The sequence below is a fragment of the Amphiprion ocellaris genome, chromosome 9 (assembly GCF_022539595.1).
Source record: "Amphiprion ocellaris isolate individual 3 ecotype Okinawa chromosome 9, ASM2253959v1, whole genome shotgun sequence".
In the NCBI taxonomy this organism is placed as follows: domain Eukaryota; kingdom Metazoa; phylum Chordata; class Actinopteri; family Pomacentridae; genus Amphiprion; species Amphiprion ocellaris.
Window position 1 is genome coordinate 2193411 of NC_072774.1, and position 22717 is coordinate 2216127.

The 22717-nt window shown below is 36.7% G+C and overlaps 2 protein-coding genes across 3 annotated transcripts; both read left to right on the forward strand.

Annotated features, from left to right (window-relative positions):
* Window positions 1–630: 630 nt before the first annotated feature.
* Window positions 631–8967, forward strand: zgc:92606 (uncharacterized protein LOC100000242 homolog). Its single transcript, XM_023270824.3, has 5 exons — window positions 631–813; window positions 2430–2519; window positions 3811–3889; window positions 6840–6958; window positions 8551–8967. The coding sequence occupies exons 2-5, from the start codon at window positions 2430–2432 to the stop codon at window positions 8614–8616; spliced, it is 354 nt and encodes a 117-aa protein (XP_023126592.1). The 5' UTR covers window positions 631–813; the 3' UTR covers window positions 8617–8967.
* A 1809-nt stretch (window positions 8968–10776) lies between these two features.
* Window positions 10777–22058, forward strand: si:dkey-26c10.5 (uncharacterized protein LOC563797 homolog). 2 transcript variants are annotated; one of them, XM_023270848.3, is made up of 7 exons: window positions 10777–10984; window positions 11174–11269; window positions 16313–16417; window positions 18005–18118; window positions 19210–19361; window positions 20146–20243; window positions 21702–22058. In XM_023270848.3, the coding sequence occupies exons 1-7, from the start codon at window positions 10846–10848 to the stop codon at window positions 21826–21828; spliced, it is 831 nt and encodes a 276-aa protein (XP_023126616.2). In that variant the 5' UTR covers window positions 10777–10845; the 3' UTR covers window positions 21829–22058. The 2 variants fall into 2 exon arrangements, with proteins under 2 accessions (XP_023126616.2, XP_035804296.2); XM_035948403.2 differs by lacking the exons at window positions 10777–10984; window positions 11174–11269 and adding exons at window positions 14308–14530; window positions 15706–16070.
* Window positions 22059–22717: the final 659 nt, after the last annotated feature.

Genomic DNA, 22717 nt, shown 5'->3' on the forward strand with positions numbered 1-22717 from the left:
CCCTCCATGTTCTATCAGGTTCTAGTCCACTATAAAGGTAGAACAGCTGATGCAGTGGTTCTATAGTCAGTTACAGCCCCCAAAAACCCTCGAAATGATTGTTTTTGTATGTTTTTATAGCAGAAAAATGTACATCAAACATAGAAATAGTTGGAATTCATCAACAACGTGACATTTAACTGTGTTTATTTTCTCTTGTTTATGTAATTTGCGGCCGTCAGAAACCTGCTAGTCACATAAAAATGACTATGTATGTAGATTTACTGTAATAATCCGGTTCTGAAGCTGTATTTCTGTATTTTTGCCTGTTTATGTACCAGCTGTTTACTGAACAACGTCAAACACGCGGCGCACGTAGCCCCTGCTGGGCGTGGCCGTGGGCGGGACCTCACGGCGGCCCGGCTCAGTTTTCAAGCTCTGCTATTGGTTGTCTGTGCCCTCATTCAAGGATAATAGGGCTTTGACAGTTGAAGAAAGACGGCAAGGCTCAGCCAATGACCGCGGCGAAAATCCACCCATAAATCCCTTCTATTGGTCATCTGTCAACGCCAATCTGTGTCCTAATTTCTGATTGGCCAACTTGCTCTGAGGGCGGCGCGTCTCCGTGTTTGTTGTTGTTTTCGCCGAGCAGAATAAGTAGACCAGCCGACATCTTTGAGAGCGACCACATTCCCGTCCGTTATGACAGTTTTCTGAGCCTTCAGACACATCCTGCCGGGCATTTTTTGATAAAACTTGACGACAGAAGGGACCAGCGGAGTAAATCTGTATCCGACCTGTTCTCAGTGAACCTTATTTCTGTCTTTTTCTAAGGTATGTCAACGGTAACGTCTTGTTGACCCGTTAGCTGCAGCTGCTGGCATTGCACCGCCGCTAGCCAGTACCGTAAACGGCTCGTTTTGTTCTGCAAAAATGCGTTTAAATGCAAAATACGTGCAGAAACAGTGACGGCTGATTACACTCAACCTTTCTTGTGGTTGTTTTGGTGATTTTCTGGTTTGTAGATGTAGATAAACGGGGATTTTAACCGATCACTTTGCTGCTGCTGCTGTTGTTGTAGACATGACGTGGCCTCGGTAACGGTTAAACTGCTGCCATCGTGACTCCTCAGTCCGATTAAAAGCAGAAAATCTGGATTTTTCTGGCTCCGACCGACCGTGAAGTGAAACCGCAGTGTGAGGATGTTTGTTTACTTCGCACTGACAGCTTTGTTTACTGTTTACGCCGCCATCAGATGTATGTAAACAGCAGGTTATATTTGGTCTCCTGTCATAGCTGAAGCGACTAATCGACTAGTTGTCAGCTGTTTTTATCTTTACAGATTAACTGGTTGGAGTCATTTAAATCTGAATTCTTTGCAGGGGTGCACAAGATTTGAAATGCATGTTTTTAAATTCAATTTTTATGCAAGAAATGTATGATTTTCCAGGAACTATTTGGAAAGAACTCAGTGTTCTAGAGCAGGAGAGTCGAACTCATTTTAGTTCAGGTTCCACATTCAGCCCAATTTGATCTCCAGTGGACCGGACCAGTAAAATCACAGCATAATAACCCATAATAGCCACAACTCCACATTTTTTCTTTGTTTTAGTGTTTAAAAAAAAAAAAGTGCATTCTGAAAAAATTCACATTTAAGGAATTGCCTTTTTACAAAATATTATGAAAAACCTGAAATTTCTACAATTTATGCCTCAGTTTATCATTTACACATTATATTTTACAGATCACAGTGTTTCTACAGAGACACAAAACATTTAGTCACAGGTATCTGGAACTGAACGATATAGTATTTTACTCTATGATCAAAACGACAAAACTCAGACAAAAAAGACAAAAAACAACAGACGACAAAAATTACAAAAACAAGACAAAGTGATAAAAACATGGACAAATGACAAAAAAGAGACAAAAAAAGACACAATCGCTGGATTTTGGTAGATTTTTTTTATGAATGTTCTTAAAGAAACATTTTTAACATTTTTTTTCCCACCAAAAATTGTTCAAAGATTTCCCAAAAATGTTGAAAATGTGGACATCAGAAGTTTCACTGTGAAAAATTTTTTTTTTTTTCCCCACATTTTCAAACCTTAAAACGGGTCAATTTTGACCTGCAGGACGAAGCGAGAGTTAAAGCGCATGTTGTCATAGTTATGTAGAAATTCAGACTGAACAATCCTTCTGAATACAGTTAGGTATACAGGAAAACTAAAATCCTGTTATTCTCACATTAAGATGGATCGTCATCAGAACACTTGATTAAAACGAGTCCCGTCTCCTCTCCGGTGAACATTAATTTCCCTTCAGACTGTTCATATCGCTGGTTGACTGAGTGCTCTGTTGGTGAAGTCCGATGCTGCTGCTTCTCCTTTGTCCGCTGCTAAATCGACCTATTGTGACTAAACTTGATGTTTCCCGGTGTTTGTTTCCAGATGAGCAGTCAGTACCAGCGTTCAGTACCAGTGGAGGTGAGGAGAGCAGAGGGGGAGAGAGTCCGGGCCAAACACCCCGACAAGATACCGGTCAGTACGAAGAATGGGCGCTTTTTCAGTTTTTAGCCAAGCAAAAGTGAAGTTTATGTTATTGACAGAATATTCTTTGTAATAAATATCAATCGAATAATGGTGTTTGTAATCTCTGCTCTATTAGCTGCATTACCAGCAGCGTAAAACGGACTTAGCAGTAAATAACAACCAAACTTTTCTCAAAATTTTCTTTGTCACCAAATAAATATGAGCACAACGCTGGCAACGCAACAGTGTGCAATAGATGGATAAATAGATAGATTAAACCTTTATTGATCCCGCAGCAGGGACATTTATGGTGTAATAGCAGCAAATAGAAAGACAGGTTGAATAAAAAGAGCAGCACACAATGCATAGATATAGAAACTTTCTCCTTCTAGAAGAAAAATACAAATATTTACAGCAAGATTTCTTATGAAATTGCACAGCGTCATTATTTACATTTTTACTGCACAGCTTTATTCAGTGGGCTTTGGGAGGTTTTGGTTTAAGTATGGACCCATATCCAGACCAGGAGTATGTTAAAGAGAGTAATTTGTTTTGTTCATAACACGTCATGTATACAGTTTGTTCTTCCATTCTGTTTGACAACCAAAGTCGATCCATCCATCATCTATTAACCACTTAATCCTCATTAGGGTCGTGGGGGCTGGAGTCCATCCCAGCTGACTAGGGGTGAAGGCAGGAGACACTTGGACAGGTCACCAGTCTATCACAGGACTACATATAGAGACAAACATTCACACCTACGGATAATTTAGAATCACCAATTAACCTCAGCATGTTTTTGGACTGTGGGAGGAAGCTGGAGAATCTGGAGAAAACCCACTCATGCACAGAGAAAACATACAAACTCCATGTAGAATGATCCTTGGAAATCCAGGACACGAACCGGCGATCTTCTAGCTGCGAGGCACAAGTGCTAACCACTAAACCACTGTGCAGCTTAATTTATATAATGTCTTTTAATGGATTGAGTCAATAAATTTTAGTTAAATACAGACAAGTTATCTTTGAAGACAATCAACAAAACGACCCCGTTAATCAGCCCTGAACTGTAAAAACAGGAAGAAGAGTCAGATTTTCTACTTTCTGAAAGTCCTCGAACGATTCAGGTGTCAGAATATGTAACCAAATCTGAGCTCAAAGTCCTGATGTTCCATCAAAATCACTTTCCCAGTTATAGTCTACATGCGTGATATTTTTCACACTAATGTTCAGTGAAGGTGGTATAAATGTGTTTGTTGTCGTTAGATTTTATGACGGTTTTTATTGTTTTTCTCTCCAGATCATCGTGGAAAGAGCTCAGAGGTCACGAGCTCCTGAACTGGACAAGAAGAAATACCTCGTGCCCTCAGATTTAACAGGTGAAATACACAAATAATACTTCTATTTGGAAGTTTAGAGCATCGAGAGACCTACTACACACTTTATTTGATATTCCAACGTTCAGTCAGTCTGTTTTTGGAATCACATATCGGCTGTTTCTAAATGGTTTCAAGCCAAGTTAAGACATTCTGTAGTGCAATTTAATGTGACCCAAAGTCATACCTGTGGTTAAAGTTTCCCACCATCACGGCTCTGATACCAGATTACCAGATCCCAAACAACTTCTCCATAGTTCTAAAAACAAAGATCTGCTGCCAGCAGTTTATGATGAGATAAAAACAGAAAAATGTTGTAATATGAAACATTCTCCTTCATATAAAAGCTCCTATAAAAAATCTGCAAGTATTATCCTGTTCAACGATGGAAGACATGAATACCTGAGAGTGTTCTGAAAAAAAAAACAAAACAACAAGAGGCAGCATGTTGGGCTGTTCCTTAGAAAGATGAGAGGTTAAAGTAGAGGTGGAGAAATTCACCTGGAAACAGAGTAATGGCTTTAATAATGAGTCACGGCCAAGTTTGACTTCATGGAGCTCCAGATTCACAAGAAAAACAAACAGAGTCTTTATTACTATTAATTCCACCTGTCTGGCTTTTTTTCTATAGTAGTCCTTTAGTGACTCACCTGTCTTGTTTCTATTTAACTATTAAGCTAAATGTGAAGAGGGGAGGAGATTTTATTTTTTTAGATTAGATTTTTTTATTCGTCACGTACATACACAGTATGGCAGTGAAATGCAGTGACTGTCCACCACAAAATGTTAAAATAGGTCAAAATACAAAAGAAAAATCTAAATAATGCAAAAAATGCAAATATGTAAAACTATGTTATAGCAGAAATACAAACAGCTAAAATGGATATGTTTATGGAATGCTGCAAAAATAACACAGAAAACATAAAATGTGAGTTAGACCTGCTGTAACGAGCTTAGATGATTGATCGCTTCATCGATAGTTGCAGCCCTACTGTATTTCACTGAACACAGATGTCCTGTGATTTGGGATCATTTTATAACTGCAAGTTTTTCTTTTCATTTTTTCTGCTTCTTTCCTGCTGTAGAATTGTGGAGGCTGCCTTGTTGGTTCTACACTAAAGTTTGAAGCATTTATTTTTTTAAATCATGTCGCTGCACAGCATGAAGACCGTTTCCAGAAAGAGCAGATCCTCCAGGAGAGATGATTATATTAGATTTCTGCATTATATGTGGCAGCATATTAATACAATATCCAAAAAAACAGCCATGGAGGAGGGAGGTTATTTCTAGAACACAAGGTCCCCTGGTAGTACTGGTCCTGTACCAGAAGGTGGCGCTGTTGCTCCGTTAGTAGGAATAAACAGATCAGAGGAGCAGCTGTTTGCCATCAGATGAAAAAAAAAAACCTTCCAATTAGAAGAAGGAAAAAACGGAGAAATCTTCAGGATTTATTTTCAGTTCTGATGTCGGCCATGTTTGATGATGTCAAAATCATCTGATTGTCATGTGACTTGAATGTTTACATCATCAGAGCAACATTAGAGCAACTTTAATGTAGAGCAACTGTAGGTAATATAGGGCAATTTAATATGGAGCAACTTTAAATATAATATAGCAGCTTCATCTCCTTTAGAGCAACTTTAAGTAATGAAGAGCAACTTTAACTAATGAAGAGCAACTTTAACTAATGAAGAGCAACTTTAACTAATGAAGAGCAACTTTAACTAATGAAGAGCAGCTTTAACTAATGAAGAGCAGCTTTAACTAATGAAGAGCAACTTTAACTAATGAAGAGCAACTTTAACTAATGAAGAGCAACTTTAACTAATGAAGAGCAACTTTAACTAATGTAGAGCAACTTTAACTAATGAAGAGCAACTTTAACTAATGTAGAGCAACTTTAACTATTATAGAGCAACTTTAACTAATATAGAGCAACTTTAACTCATTTAGAGCAACTTTAACTAATATAGAGCAACTTTAACTATTATAGAGCAACTTTAACTATTATAGAGCAACTTTAACTGTTATAGAGCAACTTTAACTATTATAGAGCAACTTTAACTATTATAGAGCAACTTTAACTAATGTAGAGCAACTTTAACTCATTTAGAGCAACTTTAACTAATATAGAGCAACTTTAACTATTATAGAGCAACTTTAACTATTATAGAGCAACTTTAACTAATATAGAGCAACTTTAACTATTATAGAGCAACTTTAACTATTATAGAGCAACTTTAACTATTATAGAGCAACTTTAACTATTATAGAGCAACTTTAACTAATATAGAGCAACTTTAACTATTATAGAGCAACTTTAACTGTTATAGAGCAACTTTAACTATTATAGAGCAACTTTAACTATTATAGAGCAACTTTAACTAATATAGAGCAACTTTAACTCATTTAGAGCAACTTTAACTAATATAGAGCAACTTTAACTATTATAGAGCAACTTTAACTATTATAGAGCAACTTTAACTATTATAGAGCAACTTTAACTGTTATAGAGCAACTTTAACTGTTATAGAGCAACTTTAACTGTTATAGAGCAACTTTAACTGTTATAGAGCAACTTTAACTGTTATAGAGCAACTTTAACTATTATAGAGCAACTTTAACTAATGTAGAGCAACTTTAACTAATATAGAGCAACTTTAGCTAATATAGAGCAACTTTAACTAATATAGAGCAACTTTAACTCATTTTAGAGCAACTTTAACTAACTAAATCGTTAAACTATTTTTAAAACGTGTTGAAGCTCAATAACTTGTTGGTGTTTTTTTATTTTCCTTTATTAATCCTTAATATGAAATGACTTCATTAAAACTCTGGTTGTGATTCTGGCTGCAGTCTGACCACTGAGTCTCCTTCCTGCCCGTCTGATAAATAAGAAATAAAAATAAAAGCTTCAGTCGGTGACCATCTGCTCTCTCCTTCCTGCTTTCAGTGGGCCAGCTGTGCTTCCTGATCCGTCAGCGGGTGTCTCTGCGGCCGGAGGAAGCTCTCTTCTTCTTTGTCAACAACTCCCTCCCTCCGTCCAGCTCGCCGCTGTCCGCCGTCTATGAGGTAACCCAACCCCATTCACACATTTTAATCCGTCTCAGAGCTGCTTCACTGTTTTTATCTCGGACGGTAAATAGAAGAAGTGACACTAAAAGTGAAACTGAGTCATTCTGAAAATGATGAGAATTGCCATCAGTCAGCTGTGAGTCTGGAGAGGCAGTAGAGAGGACAATTATCAGGCCCACAAGGCTTATATTACCATTCAAAACGGCTTTTGAACGGTTGTGTATTTCTACATAATATTTGGCAGCATTTTAATGTAATATCTGAGGATTAAGTGAGTAAATTTGACTTAAATACAGACATGTTGTCTTTAAAGACAATCAACAAATGAACCCATTAATCAGCCTGGAACTGTTAAAATGAAAAAGAGTCGGATTTTCTACTTTCTCAAACAATTCAAATGTCAACTAAATCTGAGCTTAAAATCCTGATATTCCATCAAAATTACTTTATTCTGCATGTTTAATGTAAAAAAAAAAAAGACAAAAATAAATCGTTAGCACCAAATAAAAACAAAAATCTGCACAACCAAAGAGTCATTTTTGATTCTCCTCCAACTTTCAGTCATGAGACAAAAATTCTACAACATTTCAGCTGAACTGCAGGCAGTGTTTTACAAACTAAATAAGCTAATTAAAGATGTAAATATTTCAGTATCTGTAGTATGTGGAGCCAGTGTTGGTAACAGCTTAAGGGTTTTTAAATTTTTGCAAAATAATCAAAGAAATTCAACTTCTCCTTCTTCATGTTGTTCTCTTTCCAAAGATATGCAGGAGATTTAAAGAAAATACAGAAACTGCTGCTCAGAGTTGAGAAATTTACCAAAAATACAAACTCTAAAAATCTATTTCCTGTTCATCCAGTTGTGCACATTTCATTCTGTTTAGCTGGTGACAGATTCGCAGCTTGAATGAATTAATGTTTTTATTTCCGACATATGAGAAAGAAAAGCCACAAAAACAAATCAAAATTTTCAAAACAACAACAAAACAAAATAAAACACAACAAAACAAGCAAACATAACCAAAAAAAGCAAAACATTTTGATGAAATTTTCAGGGAAATTTTCAGTCCAAAACATTAAAAGTGATTTCAAATGAGACAAGAAACAACAACAAAAGAAATGAAAAATGACTGAAAATTAGACAAAAAACCAACAAGATTTAAAATGACTTAAAATGAGACAAAAAACCACAAAAAGATTAAAAATGACTTAAAATGAGACAGAAAAACATCAAGATTCATGATGACAAAAAAGCAAGACAAAAAAACAACAAAACACATTAAAGTGACAAAAAATTACGCATAAAAAACACAAAAAGTTTGAAAACGACAGAAAATGAGACAAAAAAAATAACAGAAAGATTGAAAATGACTTAAAATGAGATGAAAAACCATTAAATTAGAACTAGAAAAGCACTCAGAGAGCGCAGTCCTCCTCCAAGGCTGTTCATTCCCCCATAAGAGGAATGGAACAGCTGGTGCTTTTCCTGTTCATTCTGTATTTGTGTGTTTTTTTTTTTTTTTTTATAAACTTCAGAGAACCTTTCAGGCTAAACTCTGAGTGTTTTTTTTCTGCTTGTTGTTCTTCAGGAGCACCACGAGGAGGATCTGTTCCTCTACATGACCTACAGCAACGAGAGCGTCTACGGCGCCTGAGGAGGAACAAAAGACTGGAAAGAAAGCAGAGCAAGAACGAGAGGAGAGCGTCTGAGCAGGCCGTTTGTATCGCTTCACAACACTTCATTCTCCACATTATTAGTCCCGACCGGGTGGAAGCTGGTGGCTGCTTTTACCTTCAACAGTATTTAAACTACAACGTATGTTGATTCCTGACTTAGTGAAAGTAAAAAAGAAAAAAAGAACGCTTTGTAAAAGAAAAGTCAGTGAAATTATGTCGAGGGAGCTCTCATCTTTCTCAGTCCTCTGTATTTAATGCAAATAGTATTTTTTTTGTAAATTATCATAAACTTTTGTGGAAAATAAAGAAAATGCTAAAAAAAAGAGAAAGTAATTCTGTTTCGTTTGTCATTTTAATGTGAAACTTTACACACTTCTGCTTAAACTCTTATTTTGAAATTAACATTTTATTTTCCCCAATTAATCAAATGAGGAAGTCAGTGAAATAATTGATGAGGAATTCTGTTTTTATTTGTGTCCGTGTGTGTCTCAGGAAGGCAACTTTAACTCCTTCAGAGCAACTTTAACTCATTTTAGAGCAACTTTAACTCCTTCAGAGCAACTTTAACTCATTTTAGAGCAACTTTAACTCCTTTAGAGCAACTTTAACTCCTTCAGAGCAACTTTAACTCATTTTAGAGCAACTTTAACTCCTTCAGAGCAACTTTAACTCATTTTAGAGCAACTTTAACTCCTTCAGAGCAACTTTAACTCATTTTAGAGCAACTTTAACTCCTTCAGAGCAACTTTAACTCCTTCAGAGCAACTTTAACTCATTTTAGAGCAACTTTAACTCCTTCAGAGCAACTTTAACTCATTTTAGAGCAACTTTAACTCCTTCAGAGCAACTTTAACTCCTTCAGAGCAACTTTAACTCATTTTAGAGCAACTTTAACTCCTTCAGAGCAACTTTAACTCATTTTAGAGCAACTTTAACTCCTTCAGAGCAATTTTAACTCCTTCAGAGCAACTTTAACTCATTTTAGAGCAACTTTTACTTCTTTAGAGCAACTTTAACTCCTTCAGAGCAACTATAACTCATTTTAGAGCAACTTTTACTCCTTTAGAGCAACTTTTACTCATTTTAGAGCAACTTTAACTCCTTCAGAGTCACTTTAACTCCTTCAGAGCAACTTTTACTCATTTTAGAGCAACTTTAACTCCTTCAGAGCAACTTTAACTCCTTCAGAGCAACTTTTACTCCTTTAGAGCAACTTTTACTCATTTTAGAGCAACTTTTACTCCTTTATGGCAACTTTAACTCCTTCAGAGCAACTTTAACTCATTTTAGAGCAACTTTAACTCCTTCAGAGCAATTTTAACTCCTTCAGAGCAACTTTAACTCATTTTAGAGCAACTTTTACTTCTTTAGAGCAACTTTAACTCCTTCAGAGCAACTATAACTCATTTTAGAGCAACTTTTACTCCTTTAGAGCAACTTTTACTCATTTTAGAGCAACTTTAACTCCTTCAGAGTCACTTTAACTCCTTCAGAGCAACTTTTACTCATTTTAGAGCAACTTTAACTCCTTCAGAGCAACTTTAACTCCTTCAGAGCAACTTTTACTCCTTTAGAGCAACTTTTACTCATTTTAGAGCAACTTTTACTCCTTTAGGGCAACTTTAACTCCTTCAGAGCAACTTTTACTCATTTTAGAGCAACTTTAACTCCTTTAGAGCGACTTTTACTCATTTCAGAGCAACTTTAACTCCTTTAGAGCAACTTTCACTCCTTCAGAGCAACTTTAACTCCTTTAGAGCAACTTTGACTCATTTTAGAGCAACTTTGACGCATTTTAGAGCAATTTTAACTGATATAGAGCAACTTTAACCAATACATTGAATATTGAAATAATTCTGTTTAGTTTGTTGTTTTAATGTGAAACTTAACACATTTCTGCTTAAAATTTTTTTCAATGTCTGCATCTTTTTATAACATTTTCACACCATCATCGACTTAAAGATGAGACGACAACAAAGTCCAGCCCAAAAGTTACTTCTTGCGTGTGTTTTAGAAACGGGAGGAATTTTAATGGGGAAGTATTTCGTCTTCACTGTAATCAGATGACTCACTGGACACTAAAGCCTACATTTTGACACTTTATTCTGGCGGCTTTGTTGGAGCTGGAGGTTACATAAGCTCATTGTGAGTTCACCAGGCAGGTTTGAAAACGAAACTCAGAGAAACAGAAAGACACACGAGGAGACATGGAGATGCAAGAGATCCAGGTCGAGCCGGAGGACAAAAAAGCCGAGGAAGACGAGGGAGCGAGAGGACCAAAGCCGGAGGACAAAAAAGCTGAGGATGAGGAAGCGACTGGACCGAAGCCGGAGGACAAAACCAAAGGTGAATGAAGAATTTAACCGGATTAGAAGAAAGTTCTGGTGAAAGTTCTGCAGCCTGCTCAGGAGAATTCACCACAAAAATACAAATAAAACCCCAACTTTTCATGATGTTTAATTCTGCGTGTTTGTATTTTAGTTTAGCTCTAAATTGCAGATGTTTTTGTGCTGCTGTCTGTATTTTTGTCTTTAGAGGAAGCAGAACCAGACCATTACACCAAACTGAGCAACCCGACCGAGAACATCTACTCAGAAACCTACTACTTCCAGCCAGATAAAACGACACCAAGTAAGTTTTTATTTAACTCATTTCCAGCAGATAAGAGTCTCTGTTAGACCTTGAACTCTGTTACAGTCAAAATCTTCATTCGGCTGCAGCTCGACTGAAATATCTGCAGTTTGTTTTGTTTTGTTTGAGAATTCATGAAGCAGAGTTTCTCAGAAAAGTGATTCGGCGCAAAAAAAGAAAAAAAAGCAGAAGCAGAAATGTTGCACGTTTAAACCACATCAGCGATTCGGAGAAACGATAATTCACCAGTCTTACAGTAATAATGACTCAGTTTTAATTTAACTGATTCTGTTTATCACTTAGCGTTTAAGTCATTCTAAATTTGTAGTAAATAGAGCTGCAGCCAACTTTAATTATTTTACTCCTGAATATTATTTCTGTTTTATTCTGGTATCGAGCCAAATAAGTTTTTCGGAGGAAGATAAATAATTTTCAGTCTTTTCATTATTTGACTCGTCGCTTCTGCTCTTGTAGTCAGTAATGATTCGATTCTTCCAAGTTTCTCAATGCAAGAAGAGAAATCCAGTTTAAAATGCTAAACAATAACAACTCGTCTTTCAAAACTGGACTTCCAAGCTGCTTTATAGCAACAAATAGACAGAAAACAACCAAAACAACAGAAGAGAAAAGAATGAAAGAGAAATAAAGAGAAAAAATGACCAAAATGAGACAAAAAACAAGAAATGAGACAAAAAAAATAAGAATAAAAGACAGTAATGTACATGAAACCAGTTTTGAGTTGCAAAGTTGACAAAAAACTTGTATAAAGTCATTCAAAATTTGTCCAAAAATATTTTAAAACTGTCCAAACTGAGAAAAAAACATATTGAAAATTTCCAAAACTTTGTTTACAATAATTTGATCAATGTCCAGAATGATAAAATGTCAAAACAGAGACTTCCAAGTTGCTTTATAATTTTAAAAAAAGACAATAAAATATGAGACACAAAATGACAAAAATGAGAGAAAATGAGAAAAACGAGACACAAAATGACAAAAACGAGAAACAAAATTACAAAAATTAGACATAAAATGACAAAAATGAGACGCAAAATGGAAAAAAGATAATAAAACATGAAAGAAGACACCAATGAAACTTTAGAAACTCTTATTAACACACGATAATGATGCAATGTGAAGACTTAGTGTTAGAGCTTATAGAGGAATTTAAATTACAGATGTTCGTTTATCTTTAAGTGACTCTCGGTTCACATCTAAAAATAGAACTTCTGTTAGAAAACATGAAGAAGAAACTCGACTATGTTCTCTTTAATGAGCCTCGGATTCACCACACATTCTGTCCTATAAAACCACAATAAAACACGTTAACTAAACTGACCAGATCACAGGAAAGTTAACCATCCCCTCAGAAAGAATTAAACTTCCTTCCTCTGCTGCTAAAAGCGTCTAAATCCAGCTGTTGAAGCGTAAAACACAAACTGACACAAACCGGTTCATCATCACGCTTCATTAAGTCTTTTAAACGTGGAGGTAAAAGTGCCTAAAACATGTTTTTAATTTATTTAGAATCTTAAGCATTCCTGAGGACTTAAATATCTGAACCTGTTCCAGCACATCTGCTGACTTTTCTTCGTTACTTTCGGTTCGTTTTATTGCGCAACTTTTTAAGTAATAAAAGAAGAAAACAGCAGATTAATGTGAAGAACTTTCTCCTGTAGTCAGAAACACAAAAAAGCCAGAAAATGTAAAAAGCATCAAGCTGTTATCTCATATTAGAGCCTGGATTAGAGCTAGGGAAAAAAATTCTGTAAAAAAAGCGCTAATATTCCTGCAGGTGGAGCACCAAAGAAATAATAGAAATGATGAAAATATGCAAATTTTACATGATACAGTTCCTGGGCTTAATTTTACATAAGATTATTAATATTTAGGCTTTTTAAATTTAATGTTATTATTATCTATTATTAACATATATATCTGTATATATTTATATAATGTAGATAATAATCAACATTAAATGTAAAATACCATTAAAAACCTGTAACTACAAATAACTATAAATATTTTATGCTTTTAAGCATAACAAGATGATTTTTAAACATATGAGACGCTAAAATACAGATTAATATAAATAATGTAATAATATATAACTAAATAAATAATCAGTAATTACAAGATAGGATTATTCCCCATCACGAAAAAATAAGAAACGCCACATGCTACATATGATCATCTGTGTTAATAACTTTACAACACAGAACAAGACTGAAACAAACTGGAGACTGAGAAAGATTTCATTGCTCTGGTAACAAGACAGTCTGACAAAAACAAGACACAAAACGACAAAAACAAGACAAAATGACAAAAACGAGACACAAAACGACAAAAGCGAGAAACAAAATGACAAAAATGAGACACAAAATGACAAAAACGAGACACAAAACGACAAAAGCGAGAAACAAAATGACAAAAATGAGACACAAAATGACTGAAACGACACAAAATGACAAAAACGAGACACAAAATGACAAAAACGAGACACAAAACTGTTATGATCCTGCTGCAGCCCCTGTCCTTTTTCCCCTTCTTCCTCTTTTTCCTTCTTTCTCTCTTGGGTCCTGATCTGTTTCTGTTTTGACCTGTCTCTCTTTGACTCCCTCTGTCTGTCTGTCTCTCTCCCTCATGTCTCTTCCTCACGTCTCTCCCTCATGTCTCTTCCTCATGTCTCTCCCTCATGTCTCTCCCTCATGTCTCTCCCTCATGTCTCTCCCTCATGTCTCTCCCTCATGTCTCTTCCTCATGTCTCTTCCTCATGTCTCTCTCTCTCATGTCTCTTCCTCATGTCTCTCTTCCTCATGTCTCTCTCTCTCATGTCTGTCTCTCCCTCCTGCTCTTCCTGTTTCATCTGCCTGCATTCTGCTGCCTGCTGATTGCTACAATGAGTTTCAGCTGCAGTAATCAGTTCACTCCGTTCACCTGTTCTCCACCTCACCTCCACCTATTGAAGCTCTGTCCTTTCATTCACTCCCTGCTGGATCATTGACTCACATTCTGTCACAGACTCTGTTTTCCCCTTGGATTTAGTTCTCCATACCAAGCCCTGTGAACCCCTCGTGTGCTTCAGCCCCTTGGACTCTCCTTCTTCTCCCATCCTGGTTATTGTCCACTTGGACTCTGTTTTGCTCCATCCTGTTCATGGATATTCCCCAGCCTTCTGTTGGCCAGTTTTGTTCCCCCACTAACTTGTGGATTCCCTGAGCCTGCCTGCTTTGCCCCCTTAGTTCTCTTTCCCCTGGTTTTGTAAGTACAATGTTTTGTTGTCTGGTTGAGTTTATCCCTGTTTGGGTTTTGTAGTTGAGCTGTGGGTTTTTTGTAAGTCTAGTTTGTAGTTAATTCTAGTCTTAGATTTGGTTTAGTTTATCTCCTGGTTTTTTTTCCCCTTTCTGAGTTTCTGGTTTAGTTAGTTTTGTTAAAATAAAGACCTGTTTCCGTTGCCACCTGTTTGTCATATCTGTGCCTGCTCCTGGGTTCTCCAACCCCCCGTCCCATAACACAAAACAACAAAAACAAGACACAAAATGACAAATGAGACACAAAACGAAAAAACCAGACGGAAAATGACAAACGAGATACAAAACCACAAAAACGAGACACAAAATTTCCAAAACAAGACATAAATTAAGAAGGAAGCAGGAGGGTTGGTGTCGTACATCTTTACTGTGTACTAGTACCTCCTGAGTACTCTACCTGGTCATGTACTAGTACCTCCTGAGTACTCTACCTGGTCATGTACTAGTACCTCCTGAGTACTCTACCTGGTCATGTACTAGTACCTCCTGAGTACTGTATCTTGTCGTGTACTAGTACCTCCTGAGTACTCTACCTGGTCATGTACTAGTACCTCCTGAGTACTGTATCTTGTCGTGTACTAGTACCTCCTGAGTACTCTACCTGGTCATGTACTAGTACCTCCTGAGTACTGTATCTTGTCGTGTACTAGTACCTCCTGAGTACTGTATCTTGTCGTGTACTAGTACCTCCTGAGTACTCTACCTGGTCATAGAAAATGGCAAAAATAAATAAGCATGAAAAGAAAGTACAGACGAATAAGAAAAACATTCATATGGGTCTGATGTTTTATTATTAAAAATATTCCCCTTTCTCAAACAGTTTTATTTGATTATTGACTCATATTAGATGTGATCTTTGCATACGATGAGATTTAAATGAATTGTGTAATACCACATTTAAGGTGAATGTGACGGTTTCACTGAGTGATAAAGCTGCAGGTGTGGAAAGACTCACATCTTAATGTACTTGCATTAACCCAACACACATTTTAGTAGCACTTAGGTTTGGTCTCCTGAGATGGCACCAATATCTGGTCTGGCCCATGGACTGATGTGTTTGTTTTGTTCCTGTCGTCCTTCTGCTCTGACCTCTGCTTTATTTTTTAATTTTATCACTTTGTTCAGTTCGTTCTGTTCCTGATAAAAACCGAGCCGTCGTCCCTCCCGTCTGTTGTTTGGGAGGATCGGTGTCGATTTCCGGAGATAAAAGTCGGTCAGACAATCCCTCTCTGTGCTGGGTGAATAGTTGAGGTGGTTGCCGTGGCGACCGGACAGAGGCGGTTCTTAGAGCTCAGCGTCGAGGCGACCGTGAGTCAGCAGGAAACACAAGAAAACAGGCTGCAGGGCTTCAGCTGCAGACATGTACCTGAAATTCTTCCGTGGTTATTTTGAGGAGAAGAAGGAGGAAGGTGGTGATGAGGAGCTGTCGGTCGATCTGCAGAAGAAGAAGAAAGAAGAAGAAGGAGGAGGAGGAGGAAGAGGAGGAGGAGGTGTGAAGAAGCAGCAGGTTTCAGCCTCCATGTTGGTCTGAGCAGCTCAATAACATCTGTCTCATTCCTTTGTCTTCTTTCTTCTTCTCCTTCTTTCTTCTTCTCCTCTCTCATCTTCTCCTCCTTCTTCTTTTCCTGTTCCTCTCCTTCTTTTTCTCCATCTCCATCTTCTTCTTCTCTGTCTTCTTTCTCTTCTTCTTCTTCCTCTCCTCCTCCTCCTCCTCCTTCTTCTTCTTCTGCAGGTAAACAACCAGGGGGAAATGTCCGTCTGTACCGAGCTGGCTGTCTGTTCCTGTCTCTGCTGTGCTTCGTCCTGCTGCTGACCATCATCATCCTCAGTATGAAACGTGAGTCTGAGCAGCTGTGAAATGTTTAGTTAATAAAGCCGATTATAAAACATCTGGCTTCTTAAGACTCGGATTAATCCTGATAAAAGGACAGAAACATGCTAAAAATGTGACCTCAGTGCAAAATAAAAAACTGTGAAAATATGTGCCAAATACAGCTGTGCTCATAAGTTTACATATCCTGGTAGAATCTGTAAAATATGAACCATTCTTTCATGAAAACGATGAACGATCAGAGCAGATACAACTGGTGACAATAAATAACTTTGTCTGACAACTAACCTTAAATGAAAGAAAAGGTTTTCCATCATCAAATATTTTTTCAAAAAAACCAAAAGGACAATATTTCACAAATTTTACCAGGGTACGTAAACTTATGAGCACGACTGTAAACACACTACCAGTCAAAGTTTGGACTTTCTCATTTAATGGTTTTCTATTTTTTTTTATGACTGTTTCCGCTGTAGATTCTCACTGAAGGCATCAAAACTGTGAATGAACACATGGAATTATGGAATGAACAAAAAAGTATGAAATAAGTCAGAACATGTTTTATATTATAGATTCTTTGATTCCTCCTTTGTTCACTCTTGGTATTCTCTGGATGAGCTTCATGAGGTAGAACCTGAAATGGTTTTCACTTCACAGGTGTGCCTTGTCAAGGTTCATTAGTGGAATTTCTTGCCTTCTTAATGGGGTTGGGACCAGGCTTGTGCATCTTGACGAGTTACATGTGTGTACCAAATTTCATAAGTCTAGGTGACACGTACTGGTCCTAATAAATGTTTGACATTTTCCAGGGGGCGCTATTGAACCATTTTGTCACCCATGTGTGCCATTCCCCTAAGATATCAAATTTTGCGCCAGCCCTGATGTGTGTGCCAATTTTCACGTGTTTTTGAGTATTTCCAGGACGTTAAAAATACATTTGTCAAAGAAAGAATAATCATAAACCTAAAGGTTTCAATGGAGTCTTTGCACCCTTGGTGCTCTGACACTAATTAAAGCTACAAGCAGCATTGAACGGGTCCTCGCATCCTTGCTGGTCAGCGAATCCAAACATGTCCATCAGGTGGCGCTGAGACTCAGAGTGTACTTTGGCTTATGGATGTGATGAGGGCCGGACTGTGGTCATACATGTAAAGTCTGAGGGAGATTGAAGCATGTACATGCTAGTTATGCAGCACTTCCTGTTTCATAGCGAAATACCGAAATTCCACAGGCTGCCATTTCCACACCTTCAGACTTTTGTGGAGCATTTTGGTAACTTTTAATCACCCATGCCTGCTGTACATCCTGGCAAAATTTCAGCTCTACTGGGGTTACCTTGTTAGAGATTATAGCTTTTGAAAATATCCAAAAATTGGTCCAAAATCACCCAAAATACGACACATAATTCAAAATGGCCAGCTTCCTGTTGGGTTTTGGGCATGGTTGCTGTAGACTTTTTTGTGCATCTTGACTAGATACATATGCCTGCCAAACTTCATAGCTCTAGGTGACACATACTGGCCGTAGTTCCTGTACATGTGAAGCTGCAGCTTGATTACTTTCTTCTTTTCCTGAATCTTCTGTTTTTATTTCTAGTCCAAACTGGATCCACGTCCTGCTCAGAACAAACTCTGGACACCAGCGGCAGAAATCCTCCGACCTGCAGTCTCGACCAGTGTCGGGTCGACTTCCCTGACGTCTTGTCTCGGCGTGAGTTCAAATCTCAAACCAGAGGAAAATACGGGAAGCTTTCTCTGCCGCCATGTTTGTAGTCTGAGTTCTGCTTTTATGAATCCGGTCTGAGAGGAGCTCCTTCCTCTGCTGCTGTTTTAGAGAACTTGGAAAGTTTTATTTCATGCAAGCGAGAGTTTAATCAGCTTTATTATTTCCCCTCAGGTTATTTTTGATCAAACGGTTAGCAGAAGTGTTGGGATCAGAACAATCAGTACTGTTTAAATTAAAGACTCACCATTAATTTTGGCAAAATGTCTGCACTATAATGAGATTTAAGGGGATAATAGATGGATTTTAATACATTTCTGCATCTTTAAAAGGGGTTTCTGCACAGTTTGAATATCTTTAAAGGCATCAAACCTTCAACAAAGTTTAATATTTAAGGATTTAACCCTTTAAATCTGATTTTTAATGCAAAACTACATGATATTTTGGATATTTTAAGAAGCTTGAACCTTTATTTCCTAGTCTAGACAGAAAAACACACCAAGTCACCCGTAATATACTGCACTGAAATCCTTTAAATTAAGTTTATTTTTCACAAAACACAGAAAACATCAAGTAAATCAGCAGTACAAGTAAAGCACCAGAAAACAACTGAGAGACTGAAGATGCACTAAACTGAATCCAGTTTGGGTTAAACGTCTTCTAGACTAAACATGGAGCTGCAGACTTTCTGAAGGTTTTTCTAAAACGGGATGTTGTGCAAACATCAGATTAAATCCTGCAGCTGCTGATAAATTATAGAAAATTACGGGAAGCTTATCCAGAGCTGATGTTTAAATGTAGAGATATCAGAGCTGCTGTCTGCTCAGACTGAATGAAGGTCAGGAACCCAGAAGATAAAGTCCACAGTGACCAAACACTTTAAAACCTGCTCTAACATGCAAACACCCTCATATGAATGAAAATATGTTGAGTAAGTCAAAGCAAAACCATGAAACTAATGAATGCGCCAAAGAAAACAGAAAGAAAAGACTGATTCATCCTCTGATTTATGCAGTTTTTTCCACATTTGAAGACGTTTTCTGTAGTTGTCTCAGTCTTTTCTGTGCCGGTTCCTCCAGATCTGGGCTGCCAGCAGTGCTCCAACGGATGGTTGACTCTCGGCCGGTCCTGCTTCTTCCTGTCCACCTTCAGGCTGACCTGGGACCAGAGCCAGAAGAACTGCAGCTCCAGAGGAGGACACCTGGCCGTGATCAGCAGCAGAACCGTCCAGGTGGAGCTGAAGAGACTTTGACTGCTGCCATCAAGACAAAAATAAGACACAAAACGACCAGACCGAGACAAAAAAGGACAAAAACAAGACACAAAACAACAAAAAAGGACAAAAACAAGACAGAATGTAAAAATCAGAAACAAAATGAACAGACCCAGACACAGCAGGACAAAAACAAGACACAAAACAACAAAAAAAGGACAAAAAAGGACAAAAACAAAACAGAATGTAAAAATGAGACACAAAACAGCAAAAGCGAGACACAAAACAGCAAAATCAAGATGCAAAATGACAAAAATGAGACAAAATTACTAAAACAAGAGACAGAATGTCAAAAATGAGACACAAAACAACAAAAACAAGACAAAAGTTGGCAAAAATGAGACACAAACACCAAAAACAAGACACAAAACAACAAAAATAAGACAAAAAAGGGCAAAAACAAGACACAATGTAAAAATCAGACACAAAATGACAAGACCGAGACAATAGTCCAAAAATGACACAAAACGACAAAAATGAGACACAAAATGACAAAAATGAGACAAAAACCAATAAAAATGAGACACAAAATGACAAAAATGAGACACAAAATGACAAAAATGAGACACAAAATGACAATGAGATGCAAACACCAAAAACAAGACACAAAACAACAAAAATGACACACAAAATGACAAAAATGAGACACAACAACAAAAACAAGACACAAAACGACAACACATGCTTCCTTAGATAATACTGATCTGTTGTGTAAATGTGACGGTTCTGTCCTCTGTTCTAGACGTTCCTGACTAAGAAAGGGGATCTGAAGTACTGGATCGGGCTGAAGAACGCTGGAACCTCCTGGACCTGGATCGACGACGAGGCGCTGCAACAGAGGTGATTCTTCACAAGTTACAGATCATCTCTTTAAAAAAAATCACCAAAACAACCATTTATCAGCTACAAAAACACAAGAAACTTCCTGATGGTCCTTGAACCTATCATCAGAAAAATGAACCAAGTCTCTTTTTCTTGTTTTGTCTCTTTTTGTTCATTTAATGTCCTATTTTGTGTTTCTGTTTCTTGTTTCGTGTCTCTTTGGGACAGTTTTGTCTCTTCATTGTCATTTTGTCTCGTCTTTGACGTTTTACGTGTCCCTTGTCTTTTCATGTCTCCTTTTTTTGTTTGTTTGCTTGTTTTGTGTCATTTTACTTCTTGTTTTGGTTATTTTAGATCTATTTTCCCTTGTTTTATGTCTCATTTTGGTCATTTAATGTCCTGTTTTGCCATTTTGTGTCTCGTTTTTCTCATTTTGTGTCATGTTTTTCTTATTTTAAGACTTTTTTTGTCTCATTTTGGTTGCTTAACATCTTATTTTGCCATTTCGTATCTCATAGCTGTTGTTTGTGTCTCATTTTGGTTGTTTAATGCCCTATTTTGCCAAAATAGACTGTCTTTCTACAATGGAGTCACTGTGGACTTTATCTTCTGGGTTCCTGACCTTCATTCAGTCTGAGCAGACAGCAGCTCTGATATCTCTAAATTTAAACATCACTTCTGGATATACTCAATATAATGTAGAATTCTTGTTTTTGTGTCTTGTTTTGGTCGTTTAATGTCTTATTTTGCCATTTTGTGCCTTGTTTCTCTTGTTTTGACTTCTTTTTTGTCTCATTTTGGTGTTTTCTGGCTAATTTCTCTTATTTTGTTCCTCACTTGGTCGCCTTATTTTACCATTTTGTGTTTCTGTTTCTTGTTTTGTGCCTCTTTGGGACAATTTTCTCTCTTCATTGTTATTTTGTCTCATCTTTGACATTATACGTGTCCCTTCTGTCTTTTTGTGTCTCCTGTTTTTTATATATATAAAAATGTCAGATGGAAAATAACCAAAACAAGCAAACTAGCAAAAAAGTATAAAATTATACAATATATATTAATAATATATAATTTATATATATTGATACTGGATATTGTTGTGTTGCAGTAGTATTTATTTATATATATTTATAGTGAATTTATATATTTTTATATATTTATAGTGAATATTGTTGTTTCAGTAGTATTTATTTATGTATATTGATGTTGAGTATTGTGTTTCAGTATTATTTATTTATGTATATTAATGCTTAGTATTGTTGTTTCAGTATTATTTATTTATGTATATTAATGTTGAGTATTGTTGTGTTGCAGTAGTATTTATTTATATATATTTATAGTGAATTTATACATTTTTATATATTTATAGTGAATATTGTTGTTCCAGTAGTATTTATTTATGTATATTAAAGCTGAGTATTGTTGTGTTCCAGTAGTATTTATTTATGTATATTAAAGCTGAGTATTGTTGTGTTCCAGCTACTGGTCTGAGGCTCCTCTGGATGGAGACTGTGGGATCCTGAGCAGCAGCGATCCTGCAGAGAAGAACTGGATCAGAGCTTCCTGTCAGGCTTCATCCTACTTCATCTGTCAGCTGCAGTTCTGACTGGCTAATGATCCATAACTGCTTTCTGTTTGCACTATCAGCTGTTAGACAAATATTTTATATATAACACTGGAAGATGTTTTTTTAATATATATTTTCCTGTATTTGATCTTTACTCTCATAGAAGCAGCTTCAATCATCTGAATATCTCTGAAACATTTTATCATAAACTCTGGAGATTTAACACGGCATCTGGGAACTTATAGATCAATAAATCAAACATTTTCTGATTGGTGTACATTTCTCTGTGAATCTGTCTGTCTGTCTGTGTGAAACATTACTCAAAAATGGACTAAGGGATGTGGATTAAATTTTCAGTGGAAGTCAGAAATGACACAAGGACCACCTCATTAGATTTTCACAGTGATGCGGCTTATAGTCTGGATCCACAGATTTGTTAAGAAAAAAAGGCCATAGTTTTGTTTGCCGTCCAAAATGTGACAAAAAAGTCAAGTTTAGTATGTCGTCCAAAACATGACAAGAACATCATAGGTTAGTATGTCGTCCAAAACGTCGAAAAAACATCATAGTTTAGTATGTCGTCCAAAAGGTGACAAAAATGTCATAGTTTAAATGTAAAGCAGGCTGTGAAAAACACTGCAGAAATGTTCACTTTGAAAAAAAAAAATCATGAATTTTGGTGCAAAAAAAACGTCTTACTGTACTGTCGAAAAAAATGTCATTTTTCAACATGTTTAGTATGTCGTCCAAAATGTGACAAAAACGTCATAGTTTAGTATGTCGTTCGAAATGTCACAAAAATGTCATAAAATCACAGAAACAGTACAATCCAGAAAACAACAGAGGAGGAGTGCAGCAGCCAGAACTAACAGAGTAGCATCGTATGTCTGTTAGAAAACATCATAGTAGAGCCTTTGGTATGAAAAAA

What these genes read in the sequence shown, in the direction of transcription:
- zgc:92606 (XM_023270824.3), top strand. Translation starts at nt 2,430, where the DNA reads ATGAGCAGTCAGTACCAGCGTTCAGTACCAGTGGAGGTGAGGAGAGCA. An exon ending in CGTGCCCTCAGATTTAACAG is followed by an intron (nt 3,890 to 6,839) that starts GTGAAATACACA and finishes TCCTGCTTTCAG; the next exon opens with TGGGCCAGCTGTGCTTCCTG. An exon ending in CGCTGTCCGCCGTCTATGAG is followed by an intron (nt 6,959 to 8,550) that starts GTAACCCAACCC and finishes GTTGTTCTTCAG; the next exon opens with GAGCACCACGAGGAGGATCT.
- si:dkey-26c10.5 (XM_023270848.3), top strand. Translation starts at nt 10,846, where the DNA reads ATGGAGATGCAAGAGATCCAGGTCGAGCCGGAGGACAAAAAAGCCGAG. An exon ending in CCCTGACGTCTTGTCTCGGC is followed by an intron (nt 18,119 to 19,209) that starts GTGAGTTCAAAT and finishes CGGTTCCTCCAG; the next exon opens with ATCTGGGCTGCCAGCAGTGC. An exon ending in GACGAGGCGCTGCAACAGAG is followed by an intron (nt 20,244 to 21,701) that starts GTGATTCTTCAC and finishes GTTGTGTTCCAG; the next exon opens with CTACTGGTCTGAGGCTCCTC.